The 14,084-nt window shown below is 42.0% G+C and overlaps 1 protein-coding gene across 1 annotated transcript in view; it reads right to left on the bottom strand.

Annotated features, from left to right (window-relative positions):
• The window catches only part of SKP2 (S-phase kinase-associated protein 2, E3 ubiquitin protein ligase), a 53,701-nt gene that overhangs the window by 2,568 nt on the left and 37,049 nt on the right, over nt 1-14,084 (bottom strand). The window contains exons 7-9 of the mRNA XM_006902356.1: nt 12,866-12,996; nt 5,896-5,947; nt 5,615-5,722 (exon numbers count right to left, since the gene is read on the bottom strand). Of these exons, the coding sequence (XP_006902418.1) occupies nt 5,615-5,722; nt 5,896-5,947; nt 12,866-12,996 (291 nt within the window). The remainder of the gene's footprint in view (nt 1-5,614; nt 5,723-5,895; nt 5,948-12,865; nt 12,997-14,084) is intronic.

The following is a 14,084-nucleotide window of genomic DNA, read 5'->3' on the forward strand; positions in this document are numbered from 1 at the left end:
TCAAATGCCATAAGGGTTACCCATGGTGGACGGGTTTTGGGGGGGGCTCCCTGAAACTAGGAAGCAGGATGGGCCATTTTTCTCCCAAGTAAATAACAGGTCTTTGAAAACCCTACGAATATTAAAGAAAGAGGGCAGTTATTCAAAGTAGGCTTTCTCAAAAGACATCAGGAGGGGTGACAAAACCTTAATAATGGTTACTAACAACAAGCCCATTAAACAATAATGACTCCCCCAAGATGCTTTAAGTAGTCATGTAGTTGGCTAGAGATGAAGAAAAGCTTTATTAAAAGGAAGTCTTTTTACCTCTCTATGTAATAACATGTTTTGGAGGATACTGCCCATCTGTCCCCAGCAAAGCAGCTGGTGGACTTGTACCACAAGCCTTTGGGTTGTCTGTATGTGTGCAGCTACCACAATTTTCTATTGTCAATAAGCTAACCTCTTAACTGTACTAGATGAATTCAACACTATAAACAGTCAATTCCTGGTTTGTTAAAAAAAAAAAAAAAAGAGCCCGTTCTACTAAAGTAAATACTTGTAGTAATGATCCAGCCTTCTTAACGCAGATCAATGTGCCTTGAAATCCCATCTCTCTGATCTATATTTGCTCCAGGTTGGGACACACAGTACAAAGTCTCAGAAGAGGGAATATTTATTTTGGAATTTCAACAAAATCCCACTTCAGATCAATGAACACATCAATGACCTTGAATTAGAGGCATCTTTTTATATTTTTACATTGTCAGTAATTCCTTTTGCAGCAAGAGTAAAAATCCTTCCTTATAATTTTCACCTTATCACTAATTTTGAATTCTTCCCAAGACATTCTTCTATGACTAGTTCCAGCTGTCATTACTCTTTTACAACATCTTTGATGTTCCTCACATGTTTCTGGAACCGTAAACACCCTCGGCTGGCATTAAGACATCCTGTTCTTACCTGCTTTTACACTTCCCCACTATCCCTCTAAATGTACCTCGTCTATATTCCAGTGTTTTCAGCACCACAGGCATTACCTAGGTTAGCTGACTGCAGAAAGAACATAATTTAGCAAATTAAAAAAAAACCCTCAAAGAAAAAATAATCTTGCTCTTCATAAGGGGAGAATATTATCTGGATTTCACACAGATAAAAATAAAAGAATCAAGAGGAAGAAATTGCTGTGCCCTTAAAATATACTATATTCTAGAACACAGATTGGAAGGAGTGGCATCCACTTCCTAAACAATATGCCTCTGGAAACTCTATGAACTTTGATAAATGTTGATAGTTATAGAAAGGCTTCAGGCCTTTTGTTCATAGTGTCGCGATGAGTTATGCCCGACTCGATGACAATCAACAACAGAACACGGAAATAGGAGTATGAAAAGAAAAGTGGTAAAACCTCACAAGTCATTGGTTAGTGTACATCATACTCAGTGTTTCTCAAGATAAATATTTTTTGCTATCATCTTTTTTTATTCGACTACCGAAGAGCCTTTGCAAACTATGGAATGGCAAAAAGGAACAGTTTAAGAGCCATTATTTCTAATCTAAGACATGTAAAATGACATTGATATTATTTTAAGTATCTTTGCTGGATTTTACTTCTGAAACTAAAAGATATTTTATAGACTCATATCTTTATCACAAGGACATACTCTTGTTTTCCTTACAAAACCTCAAACTCCCCAATTACAAATTCTTTAGGCATGTATGTTTTTAAGTTTGTACTAACCTCGGCTCAATTTGTATGTCTAGCTTGGGTTTCTTATTTGAATGAGAAATAGAGTAATTAGGACAAAAATTAGAACCGGTTCGAGAATAGGTCAATTATGGGATATAGAAATAATGTATACAATATGAATAGGCTTTTAAGGAAGAAAAAAAATATGTAAGTATTTAAAGTAGTAGTATTACAGGAGAAATACACACACATTTTGTTTCCCCACACCAGAGAGGAGAAATAAATAAGCTTAAATTCTTTAGCATCAATGGCTCTCTGAAAATGAATGACAACACAGTGTTACGTTTTTACTGGGCATTTTATATATGTCAGCTGCCACAATGACAGAAATGAGGAGGAAAAATTTTTACCTTGAGAAATTTCTTAATGTTAGATAAACAGCACTCTCTTGAAAAGGTTCAGAAGGTAAATTATTACACTATTGCCCTAACAGGAAGTTGGAGTGGTGTAATCTGCAACATGTTGCTCTGCTAACCAAAAGGTCAGTGGTTCGAACCTATCAGCAGCTTGTCAGAAAGATGGGCTGTCACCTCCCATTAGGATTCACAGCCTTGGAAATCCAATGGAGGACTGCTAGGAGTTGGAACACACTCAATGGCAGTGAGTGAGTTTACATGATGCCTAAAAAAAATATACTCTTTTTACCTAAAAGTTCAAAGACAATCTTCCTCTTAATCACAATTTCATGTGAGGGTCTGACTTCTACTGAGTTTCTATTGCCCCAATTTCTCTTATTTTAAAACCAAAACACCTATTGGCACCGAGCCATTTCTGACTCACAGTGACTCTCCACCAAGCTGAACTACAAAAGACTTTTTTTAAAATGGTAAGAAGCAAAGAGGCTATTTTGAAGACTAATGTGCCCCTGACTCGTCAAAGTATCTCAATCGCTTCATAGACTTGCAAAAGCAAAGAATGAAAGAGGCCCAAAGATCTGACGACCCCGATCATGGTTCCGACGAAGAATATCATGCATTGTCCGAAGAACAAATTTGCCTATAAAGAAGTGCAGGTAGAGTGCTCCTTAGACACAAAGCATGTTTTACCAGGAGGGATGAGTCCCTGAGGACAGGAAAAGTAGTGGGTTATAAAAAAGTAAGGAAGAAAGTCAGTGAAAGAGGGGACGACCCGCAGTAACACATCAACAGTGACTGCAACAAATAAAACGGAAATCGTGGTACAGGACTGGGGGTTTCGCTGTTATACAAAGGGTTGCTCTAACAAGGTGGCCCATAGCTGTGGTCCTATGAAGAAATAGGGTTTTCTTTCTCTTCTTAATGAGGTCAGTATCATCTCAAGGTATGTCTCAAGCCTAGTGAATTCTGAGTTACAGAGCAGATTCCACACAGAGGAGGCACACAGACAGTGCAAGAGACAGATGGCAGGTGAAGGCAGGTCCCCAAGGAACCAAGGGCTACCGATGAGGAAGGAGCAGCAACTGGGAAGCGGTGGATATGGACGACTGGACAGGGAGCTGAACTCAAACGGGGGTGGTTCAAATCCACCAGCTGCTCCTCGGGAGAAAGATGGGCTTTCCTCTCCTGGGCGAGTTACAGTCTCTGACTCACAGTGACTCTCCATCGGAGATGGATCTCCACTGGGTGATCAGCTATGAGTTGGTTCCAACTCGACCGAAATAAATCCTGAGGGCTTTTGTAGCCTCTAGAACTGTGAGAAAACACATTCTTGTAAAGTCACTCACTTGTGGCATTTCTGCTGCAGCTGTAACAGGGACAGTATGTGACCAAATGCTAGAAACTGGCTTATCTTAGTTTTCAGTGAAACTGCCATTTATAGTTGAAATCAGGGAGACTTTTCCACCCTCTGGGCTGGAACACAAGAAAACAAACAGGTTCATCCTGGAGAGGGTGAAACCCGGTTGCTCCTTGGAGGCAAAGATTGTGAAATTCTGTTTCACATATTTAAGGCATGTTGCCAAGAGGGATCAGTCCTCAGAGAAGGACATCATTCCAGGAATGATAGAGGGTCAGCTCAGGAGAGGAAGACCCGCATTGAGATGGACGGACACAGTGACAATGGCAATAGGGTGTGTTGGAGATGGTGAGACTGGCCCATGACAGGCAGGGCTCCGAGTTACACAGGTCACTATGTGTCATAGTCGACTTGATGGCACTGAACAACCACCACAGTGGTACAGTGTTAACATGCTATACTACTAATCCAAATGTTAGCAGTATGAAGCTCTATGGGACAAGTCAAGCAGTCTCTTTTAACAGTTCCCAGCCTTGGGAAATGAATGAAGGGTCACTATAAAGAATTGATTTGATGGCAGTGGGTTTGGTTCTTTGAGTTTAGGTTAGAATTAAAGGGAATCTTTTTTTAAAGACTCTTGTTGTCATGTGTTGTCGAGTCAGAACCAACCCATAGCTTTGCAGAGGCTGTAAATCACATGGGAGGAGACTGAGATTGCCCATGTTTCTCCCATGGAGCAGCTGGTGGTTTCAAACAGCATGCCTTTGGGATTGCAGCACAGCTTCTTACCAGTCATTATTTCTTACCAGTAACAGGCCACCAGAGCTTCCTGTTATTCCCAGGATGACCCGAATACAGTGCTCTATCAAAGAAAGATGGATGGCATTCCTACAATTTTGTAAATTGCTGAACAGGTTTTTTTTTAAAAAAAAACAACAACAACCAAAAAACCAAAACCCACAAAAGACTTTGTATAGGTCATGAAATCAGAAACAGAAAGAATTATTTGCCTGTGTTCAGAAAACATAAATTCTAGATTCAACTAAACATTGACACTCTGCAGCTTTGTACAAATAATTCCACTTAGTTGGATCTCAATTTCCTTAAGGGGGCACTGGATTCTTAGGATGTATACCGTCACATGCTCCCATTCTTTCTGCTTGACCAGCCAGAACAGGTATCACTAAAAAATTTCAGAACTCTTCTGAGAGCAGGTTCAAGTTCACAGCAAAAGGCATTGGGAGTCAACTACTGCTGAATTGAAAAATATGGAAATACAAGAACAACAAAAAAATACCCGAGTCTGCTTCCCAATTACATTCTGAGTACCCCCCTTTTTTTGGTAATCTCGCTACAATTTAAAACCAGACCCACCACCATCCAGTTGTTTCTAACTCACAGGAACCCTCAAGCCCATGGCCAACAAGTAGGAACTCTGGTGGCCCAGTGGTGAGAAGCTATACTGTAATCCCAAATCATGTGGTTCAAACCCATCAGCTACTCTACAGGAGAAGGATGGACAATCTCCTCGTGTGCGATTAAATGCCTCTAAAAACCCACTGGAGGGTCAGCTAGGGGTCGGATGTGACTCTATGGCACACAACAAACAACTAGAACACAGCCAACCTGCCAACAAGTCTCTAATTACATGGGAGAAGACTGTCCAGCTTTCTCCCACAGAACCACTGGAAGAGTTAAACTGCTAAAGCAACAAAGACTTTAGGTTAATACTGTAACTCTTTACAGACTACACAAACAGAGCTCCCTATGACAGAACAGAATGCCTCACATAATTTCTGAGGCTGTAACCTTTATAGAAGCAGAGGTTTCACCCTTCTCCCAAGGAGCAGATGGTGGATTTGAACTGAACTTTGCTCTATCAACTCAAAGCTTAATACACTGCATTCACTAGCCCAGTACTCTAATAGATAAGCCTGCTCACTGCTCAGCAGCAAAGGTTCAGTGAAACTTCACCTACAACTTCTCCAGACCATTTACGTAAAAACTCGGCTTAGATAAAAACTTGCTGTTCTTTCCTTACCGTTTGTCATACACTGAGAGTGAAGCTTATGGCGTAAACGTCTACTATTATTAATATGAACACCAAGTAATGTCTCTTTTTATTCCCTGCCCCTTCTTAGCTTTAAAGGGAAAAAATGTATATATACTTACAGTAAGTTTTCGGGTATTATGTCATAGCACCGACTGAGTGCCAGGTGTTGGAGAAAGCTGAGCTGGTGAAATTCCTGGAGGCAGTCATTCTTTAGCAAGACACTGTCACTAGAACAGAGCACAAGAAAAGCATTTCACAATCTGTTCCCCAGCCTCAAAGTGGTGGAGACAGACACAGCCTGCTGTTCAGTTTCTTTCATTCAGCAGTAAGGTTTCTTTTCCCCCCCCAATGAACAAATCATGCTTTTCCAAATCTTGCTCTAAAATAAACAAAATCATACCTTAAATCGAGGTGGACAAGATTGGGGCATCTTCTAATGAGGGTAGAGACATCTAAGGAGAGAAAACAGGATGGTCACTAAGTGAGGACAGAAAAGGGCCCCACTATCACTATTACCATTTAACGCAGTGTCAAGACATGATCCTAACAGGGAGGTGCTGCCGAGCCAATATGGACACACAGTCACCCCATGCGACAGGGGGCACTGCTTCATATGGTTTTCTAGGCTGTAATCTTGACAGGAGTCAATTTCTTGCTCTTTTTCCTGCAGCCGGTGCATCATTTGAACTGACAAATGTTCAGTTAATAGTCAAGTGTTTGATCATTGAGCTACCTCTGCAGATATAGTAGAAAGAAATTTGTCATCTAAGGTGCGCCTGATCCAGGTTATGGTCGTCACAATTACTTGCTATCCATCAGAGAGCTGGAAGATGACTAAAGATGACAGAAGAATCCATGCTTTTGAGTTGTTCTGGAGAAGAGTATTGAGTATACCATGGATTGCCAAGAGAACAAAGAGGTCTGTATTGGAGAGGGTGAATTTGTTCCCTGGAGACAAGGATTTTGAAGCTCCATCTCACATACATCGGGCATGCTATCAAGAGGGGTCAGTACTTCGAGAAGGACATTATGCTTGAAAGGGTGGAAAGAAAGCACAGGAGAGGAAGACCCTGGAAGAGATGGATTGATAGAGTAAATGGGTTAATGATAGTAGGTGTGCCGGAGTCAGTGAGACTGACTTAGGACAGGGCAAGCATCAGAACTGATGGACATCACACTTGGAAGAGTGGAGGGACAATGCAGGAGAGGAAGACCCTGAATGAGTTGGACTGATAGAGGAACTAGGGCAATGGGGGTTGGTGTATCTGAGTCAGTGAGACTGGCTCAGGACAGGACAGGCTTCAAAGCTACTGAACATAGGGTTGTTATGAGTCGCAGGCAACTTGACAGTGTATAACAACAACAGAGCTGTTGTACATAGGGTCACTATGAGTCACAGGTGACTAGATGGCACATAACAACTACAGCAACCAAAAAAACTCTACTCAGAAAATCCTAGACAACCATCTGTGAAACTACTGAAATTGGCTAGAGAAGAGTGTACAATGACTGTTAAGAGCAATCCATACCTTGTCTTTGTAGCAGCAAAAGTTGGCTGGTAGAGAAGGGCGGGCGGGGGTGGGGGTGGGGGATCTCATTTGCATTTCATTTGCCCAGTGCCACAGAACCAAGACTGACTTAGAGCCCAGCAACTATACTGCACAGAGCAGAACTGTCCCACAGAGATGCCACTGAAGTATTGCAACATCTCATGGCATGAAATGGACTCAGGATCTGTATAGTGAAAACAAAACAATGCCTTATAATCTTGATTTCCTTAAAACACCAGCAAGAAGGGGTGGCCAGGGAGGAGCAGCTGAATGGAAACAGATCAAAATGTCAATCGTAGATTTTAAGAGTGGTGTCTCACAAATGACTTCTGAGAATTTGATGCTTCTAAGAATAGGAAAATGAACCAATGTTACCTACTGGAGAGGGGGGGGAAAGTCACGACAAACAATGCAAATGTGAAGGTATTTGAGCTTTTTTCCCCCCGTCCTTGCAGCTATATCTCTACATTCCTTTTCCTGAATCTTGGACTTAAATTCATTGCTGTTAAGTCAGAACTAGCTCATGGCTGACCCTCCAGCAGGTTTTCATATGTGAGATGGGTTATCTCTCGAGGAGCAGCTGGCGGATTTGAACGTCCTGCTTTTGGGTTGGCGGTGCAACTCCTTACCCACTATGTCACCACAGGACTATTTTTCTCTTTCTGTTGCCAAACTCTCTTATGTCGGTCTTTAAACTATTCCCATATTTGATCATTTTATAGACTTCTCTACTCAAAACACAGCTGATCCTTAATCATCAATGAGCTAGGGAAACTGACCTAACATGAAATTGAATGTCCACCTATAATTTACAGTGTAACTATAAGTCACACAAGATTGAACTGCAAGTGCCCGTTTATAACCGGAATTTTTTCCCTATTACTGCTGCAGTGAGTTCAAAAGCTGAGAGTATCTCAGAGCTGTGTGGTCATCATCTCCACATAAGCGCCAGCTCATCCCGTCTGGCTCCATCACTGGAACAGAAGTTTCAGAAGGCTGACTCTATCTGTTTTGCTCAAGGCCACATTTTCCAGCAGGGCGCAGGGCTTCCGGCATAGTAGGCACTTACTAAACATTTGTTTAGTGAGCGACCCAAACCAAGTGGAAAGTGACAGAGGGCAGACAAGCGTATGAAAGTAGTGAACATTTTAAAAATGGGAAGTGTTTACTTAAAAATAAAAATGGAAAAACAAATTTTAAATAAGAACTTTTTTAAAAAAATCTCTGCTTTTCCCATTTATGGAAAATAGGAACTGCATTGGAACATGTATCTCTGGATTGGAAATGATGATATTACTATTTCTAGCCTTAACATTAAAAGATTAGAATGTTCAAAATTATTTGTTATACATTTGTTTAAATCTTTCCCTCTTTTAAAAACTGAGATCTAGAGGGAAGAGAAAAGACCAGAGAATGGCCAAAATTATTGGGGCAGTTATTACTGTCAGTTTAGGGCCTGTGTCAGGAAAAGCAAATCTTACTCATATACAGTGCCACCCAAAGGTAATAAAGGAGGTCAGAATTGCTTCCACTGTGGAAAGCTGGGCCACTTCAGCAGACAGTGTCACAGACGAGAACCACAGATAGGCAAGGGAGTAGAGAGGAAGCTCCCACTCACTTGCTTAAAGGCGGCCCATATCAGGTCCTCGTGGCTGACAGGACTAACAGGCCCCAGCTCCCAGCTGGAAACAAAGGAGGGCGCTTCAATGATTTAGATCCTCCCAGAAGAGCTGTGGGTGAGCATTAACATTACTGGTAAGTATATTCATTTTCTCCTGGACACAGAGCCTACTAATTGGCCCTAAACACCTTCTGAGGTCCCAACTCTTCTCACTATTTCTTAGTTGTTGGAATGGACGGAAAACCTCATAAGCAGTTCCTTACTTCACCTTCTGCCTTGCATGTGGACTTCCGAGTTGTAAAACAACCCAGTGGTAGATGGAATTTGCTCCAGGACTTAAGAACAGTAAATGACATAGCTGAGCCTCTACATCTTGAGGTTCCTAACCTCTATACTATAAGAGACAAAGTGTTAGTCAATAGGCCTTTTATTGTAATAACCACCTTCCCTCTGTAACTTGATTTATGCCACTATTAGAACCTCTACTCAGAATATTATTGCTTTTTAATTTTTGACTCATGTACTTTTAACTTGTTAGCTAAATTTGCGTCTTCTATGCTGCAACACTTCCATGATACATCTTCAAGGATATGAACATGTATGGCTAAGCACAATTGATAACAGTGCATCTAAATTCCAAAATCAATCTCCATAATAGTCTATGTTTCCTATTGCCAAAGGGGCCCTTTAGAGTAGTGAGAGAAGATCTTCACCCTGAAACCTACAGTGTCCCTTTTCAGCAGGAAGTAGCTAAGAGAATACACCATCCCCTTTTCCTTAAAATCAGGGTGAAGTCTCTCTCAGGGAGGAGTGATAGGGAATGGCAAAGGACACACTGACAAAGGAGATTAATCAGAACTGGCTTTGACAAACACTGTGGCAACTGGACAATTAAAACAGACATTAAAGGGCAGGGGGGAAGAAGAACGAACTGAGGAGGAGGGTAGAGAAAACAGTGCAACAATGAATGAATGAAAACCCATAATCTCTGTAAATGTTCATGTTCACTAAAACTAATAAAAAAAAATTTCTGCTTTTCAAAAGCATTTTTTTCCCATATAAATGAAAGCAGCTGAGGACAAGTACATAAAATTATACTCCTTTATGATAAATTCAAGCTTAGGAAAAAAAAAAAACACTTACAAACATCTTTTTCTCAAACTCATCAGCTGTTCTGTGGGAGAAAAATGGGCAATATCCTCCCACGTGATTTATGGCCCCTGAAAACCCAACAGGGTAAACTACGTGTCAGTTCCGACTCAAAAGCACACAATGACATTGTTAGTAATATTTACTACTGACAGTGGGCTGTTGTTGCTGATGCCACCGTATCTGTATATTTATTTGTAATGTTTGCAATACCAAAGACAAAGACTGGAGTTAGAAAGGCAAGTGGTAATAAAACACATCAACAATATCTTAAAAGAAAAAAAGAGGTTTTCAACTTAAGGCTGAAAGAATGGAATCATATTATCCTGAATTAAGGATGACCTGTTTAACCTTTTGGAGAAAAACACTGCACTTTGTCAACAACTTCATTTTTACTTGGATCTAAAATCAATACCCAGGCAGCAGCAGTAAAGAAATCAAAGACTCATGGCACTGGGAAAATCCATTGTCAAGGATTTCTCCAAAGTGTTCAAGAACAAGGATGGCAGCTTAAACACTAAGGTGCACCTAATCCAAGGCATACTCTTTTCAATTATTTCCTATGCATCTGAAAGTGGGACAATGAAAATGGATGACAGAAGAATTGGGTCTTTGAATTGCAGTGGACCGCCAAACGAATAAACAAGTTTTTCTTGGAGGAAGGAAGCCGGGATGCTGCTTTGAGACAAAGATGGTAGAACTTTGTTGCACATACTTTGGGCATATTGTCAGGAGAAGCTAATCTTAGAAAAAAGTGCAGAGTAGAAAGAGAGGATGACCCTCAAGGAGGTAGACTGACAGGACGACTTTAACAAGGACCTTAGCACAAGGTGCAGATTCACAGGGTTCTTATGACTCATAGGCAACTCCATGGCACCCAACAACAACAGTAATATCTGCATGGGAAGTTGGACAATAAAGATCAAAAAAGGAGTGATGCCTCTGAATTAACGTGTTAGCAAAGAATAATAATGGCTATCCCATGGACTGCCATAAAAAGAAACAAATGTTTTGGATAACGTTCAGCCAAAATGCTCCTTAGAAGCAAAGATGCTGAGACTTTGTCTTACATACTTCTTGTGAGTTATCAGTATGGGCCAGAGCCTGGAGAAAGATTAGCTTTTAGACAGTCAGTGAAAAAGAGGAAGGTCCTCAACGAGATTGCAGGCACAGTGGTTGCAACAATGGACTAAAACAGAAATCAAGTGTGCGGATGACACAAGACTGGGAAGTGTTTAACTCTGCTGTATGAACTGCAGCTAATGCTCATGGCACTTAACAATGAAAATGTCCACATCATCGAAAGCGCAAGCATTTGGAAACAGCAGGGATCAAAGTATGGGCAAAACACTCAAATCCCTGATCGCTCAGAAGATTCTGGGCTAGAGTTTGCTACAGCCTGCTTCAACTTCCTTACCCAGAAGAAGTTTTCAAAAGTTATTTCAATTTCAAGTTGTCTTCTGCAAATACTTGATTCTAATCTTTTTAAATATTTAGAAAAAAGTTATAACAAGCATGTTGTCAGAAGGCATCAGCCCTTAGAAACAGACAGGTGGGAAAAGTAGAGGGTCAGTAAAAGAGGACTCTCAACGAGATGAAGGGACATCAGGACTGTGACAATGGGCTTGAGCGTGGTGGTGCATATAGTGAGGACGGTGCAGGATAGGGCAAGGTTTGAACCTGTTATTCATAAAGTTGCTGAGTCATTGTAGACTCTGCGGCACCTAACAACAGTAGCAAACAAAACACCCACACTCCAATATGTTAATACACCAGCATCAACTTCAAGAAAAGGTTTGTGTGTGTATGTTTGTGTGTGTGAGGTTAACTCAATTAGGTGATGTCCACATGTTGAAAACGAGCCTGTGGTGGTATGTTAGAACCACTGAATAATTGTCACCATTTGTAATGATTTAGCATTATAAATCAATATTTTTTTCTTAATATTACACAAATTATTCTTTCATCCCTATGAAGCTGATATGGACCCTAGCTGATAATGACATAGCACATTTCCCCCATAGGGTCCGAAAGCTATAAATCTTTATGAGAGGTGAGTGCCCAGAATTCTGACACACAGCAGTGGGTGGATTTGAACCACAGACCTTTGGGTTAGCAGGCCAATATGTAATATACTACATTACCAGGCTTCCCAGGCTGTAAATCTGAACGACAGTAGATGGTCTTATCTCTTTCCCATGGAGTAGCCGAAGATTTGTAACCTACTACCCCACCAAGGCTCCTGTCTGGAACTAAAGTAAAGCTAATTAACAATGGTATGCACTAGTTCTACTGAACGAAGAGGGTGATGCCAAGTTTCTCCTTGGAGGCTAAGATTTTGAAGCTCCAGCTCACATACTTTGAGCACAGAGCCAGGACATCATGTTAGAAGCATGGAGGGACAATGCAGGAGAGGAAGACCGTGAACAAGACAGATTGATAGAGTAACTTAGATAATGGGGGCCAATGTGTCAGAGTCAGTCAGACTGGCTCAGGACAGAGCAAGCTTTAGAGCTCTTGTACAGAGGGTCACTATGAGTCGCAGGCAACTCGATGGCACATGGCAACATGTACTAGTTCTGATTTAATCTACTAATTCAACTTATAGACATACATAGGAATGATATCTTGTTCACAACCAGACACTGTGTAACTGGTTACCTTTCTCTGTTTTTATCAACGAATCAACTCATCTGTAATGTGATAATAATTACAATGTACACAGGATTCAATGAAACTACTTAAAGGAAGTAGCATTTAGAAGATGCTCCATCCACCAGATCTATGCTAGGGGATCTGTTCTAGAGAAACTCTGATGGCATTGTCTGTAGGGAGAGGTGTGATGATACCTCACAGGCTGGCCTCTCTGATGGTTCAAATCCACCACTGGCTCCCTGGGAGAAAGATGGGCAATCTCCCATGCTATTTACAGCCTCAGAAAACCAACAGAGAGTCAATTATGAGTCGGTTCCAACTGGACAACAGTGAGTCAGTCCACTAGCATTCCTGTTGCTGCTGCTGATAAGGCCCCTCCCCAACATGGCTCTCACCTGACTTCTGTAGATTTTTTCGGTAGCCGCTAAGATTTAGCTGGGTGATGGTCTCTGATACGTGGGCCACGGCCACCTGCACATGCTGCTCACTGAAGTCCAAGCACCAGGAGAGATTCAGTTCATTCAACCTGTACAGGAGATGAGCCACAGGAAAGCACGACACCTCCGTGAGGAAACAGGTTCTCCAGAACACCACTCTCTGCTTAGTTGTCTTTATATATCATGATCATCAAGTCGATTCCGACTGAGAGTGAGCCCACAGGGCAGAGCAGAAGCGGCCCAGCAGTCTTCCAAGGCTGTAATCTTTGCTGGAGCTGCCTGCCCAGGCCTCCCCTGCCACAGGGTGGCTGGTGGTTTGAAGCACCAAACTATGAGTTAGAGGAAGACTTAACACAAACAGGAAGAAGAGCTCTCACTTTATCATGCTGGCCCAAGAGGGGATCGGCTCAAAGCATTGCCTAAACCTACAGCAAAAATGCTAAGCTTCACATTTCTTAGCCTTTCTGCAGAGAATTTCTCAAAGCAACTACTTTTGCTCCGCTGAGAGCACCTGCTCTTGTCCTGAACGCTCTCCGTCCACCCAGTTCCTCCCTGAACAGAGCCAGACCTGAGAGGTCTTAGTGGATGCTGCCCCCTTCTGGAAGTAGAAGGGAGCACTCTCCTCTCCTGTCCTGACCCAGTATTTTCTTTCTCAATCACCCAGGCAGGTGTGGTCGGTCAGCAATCACAAAGCTGAGCTGTGCCAAATCAATCCACAGATTATTCTGGGGACGCGTCATAAAGAGCAGGTGATGTTGCAAACTGCCACTCCGTCTGGGTTAGCAGCGCAACATGCTACCAACTGAGCCACCAGAATTCTGAAAAGCCACGTCATCGAACTCGCCTTGGCTGCCAGAGACAATGAAGGCTTCAAAGACAACATTCTTTCCTCCTCATCTCTAACATTCCTGATTAAAGATTAAAATGCAAAAACTCATGCTGTCTGTTGCTTCTGGCTCACAGTGCCCTTCACTCAGGCTGTGTGGCTGGGATTCCCACGGGAGAAACCTGCCCAGCTTTCTCCCCAAGGCTGCTGGTGGATGAACTGCAGGAGATGAAGTGCACCTTGCTCCAGACTCCACCACCAGAGCTCAGGGCTGAAGACAGGGCTATCCACTTTACCTTTGTTTGTTCTTATTGTTGATTGCCATCGGCTAGACTCATGGCCACCCTATGA

The sequence above is a fragment of the Elephantulus edwardii genome, unplaced genomic scaffold, assembly GCF_000299155.1.
Source record: "Elephantulus edwardii isolate Elephantulus edwardi_28Jun2011 unplaced genomic scaffold, EleEdw1.0 scaffold00395, whole genome shotgun sequence".
NCBI lineage: Eukaryota > Metazoa > Chordata > Mammalia > Macroscelidea > Macroscelididae > Elephantulus > Elephantulus edwardii.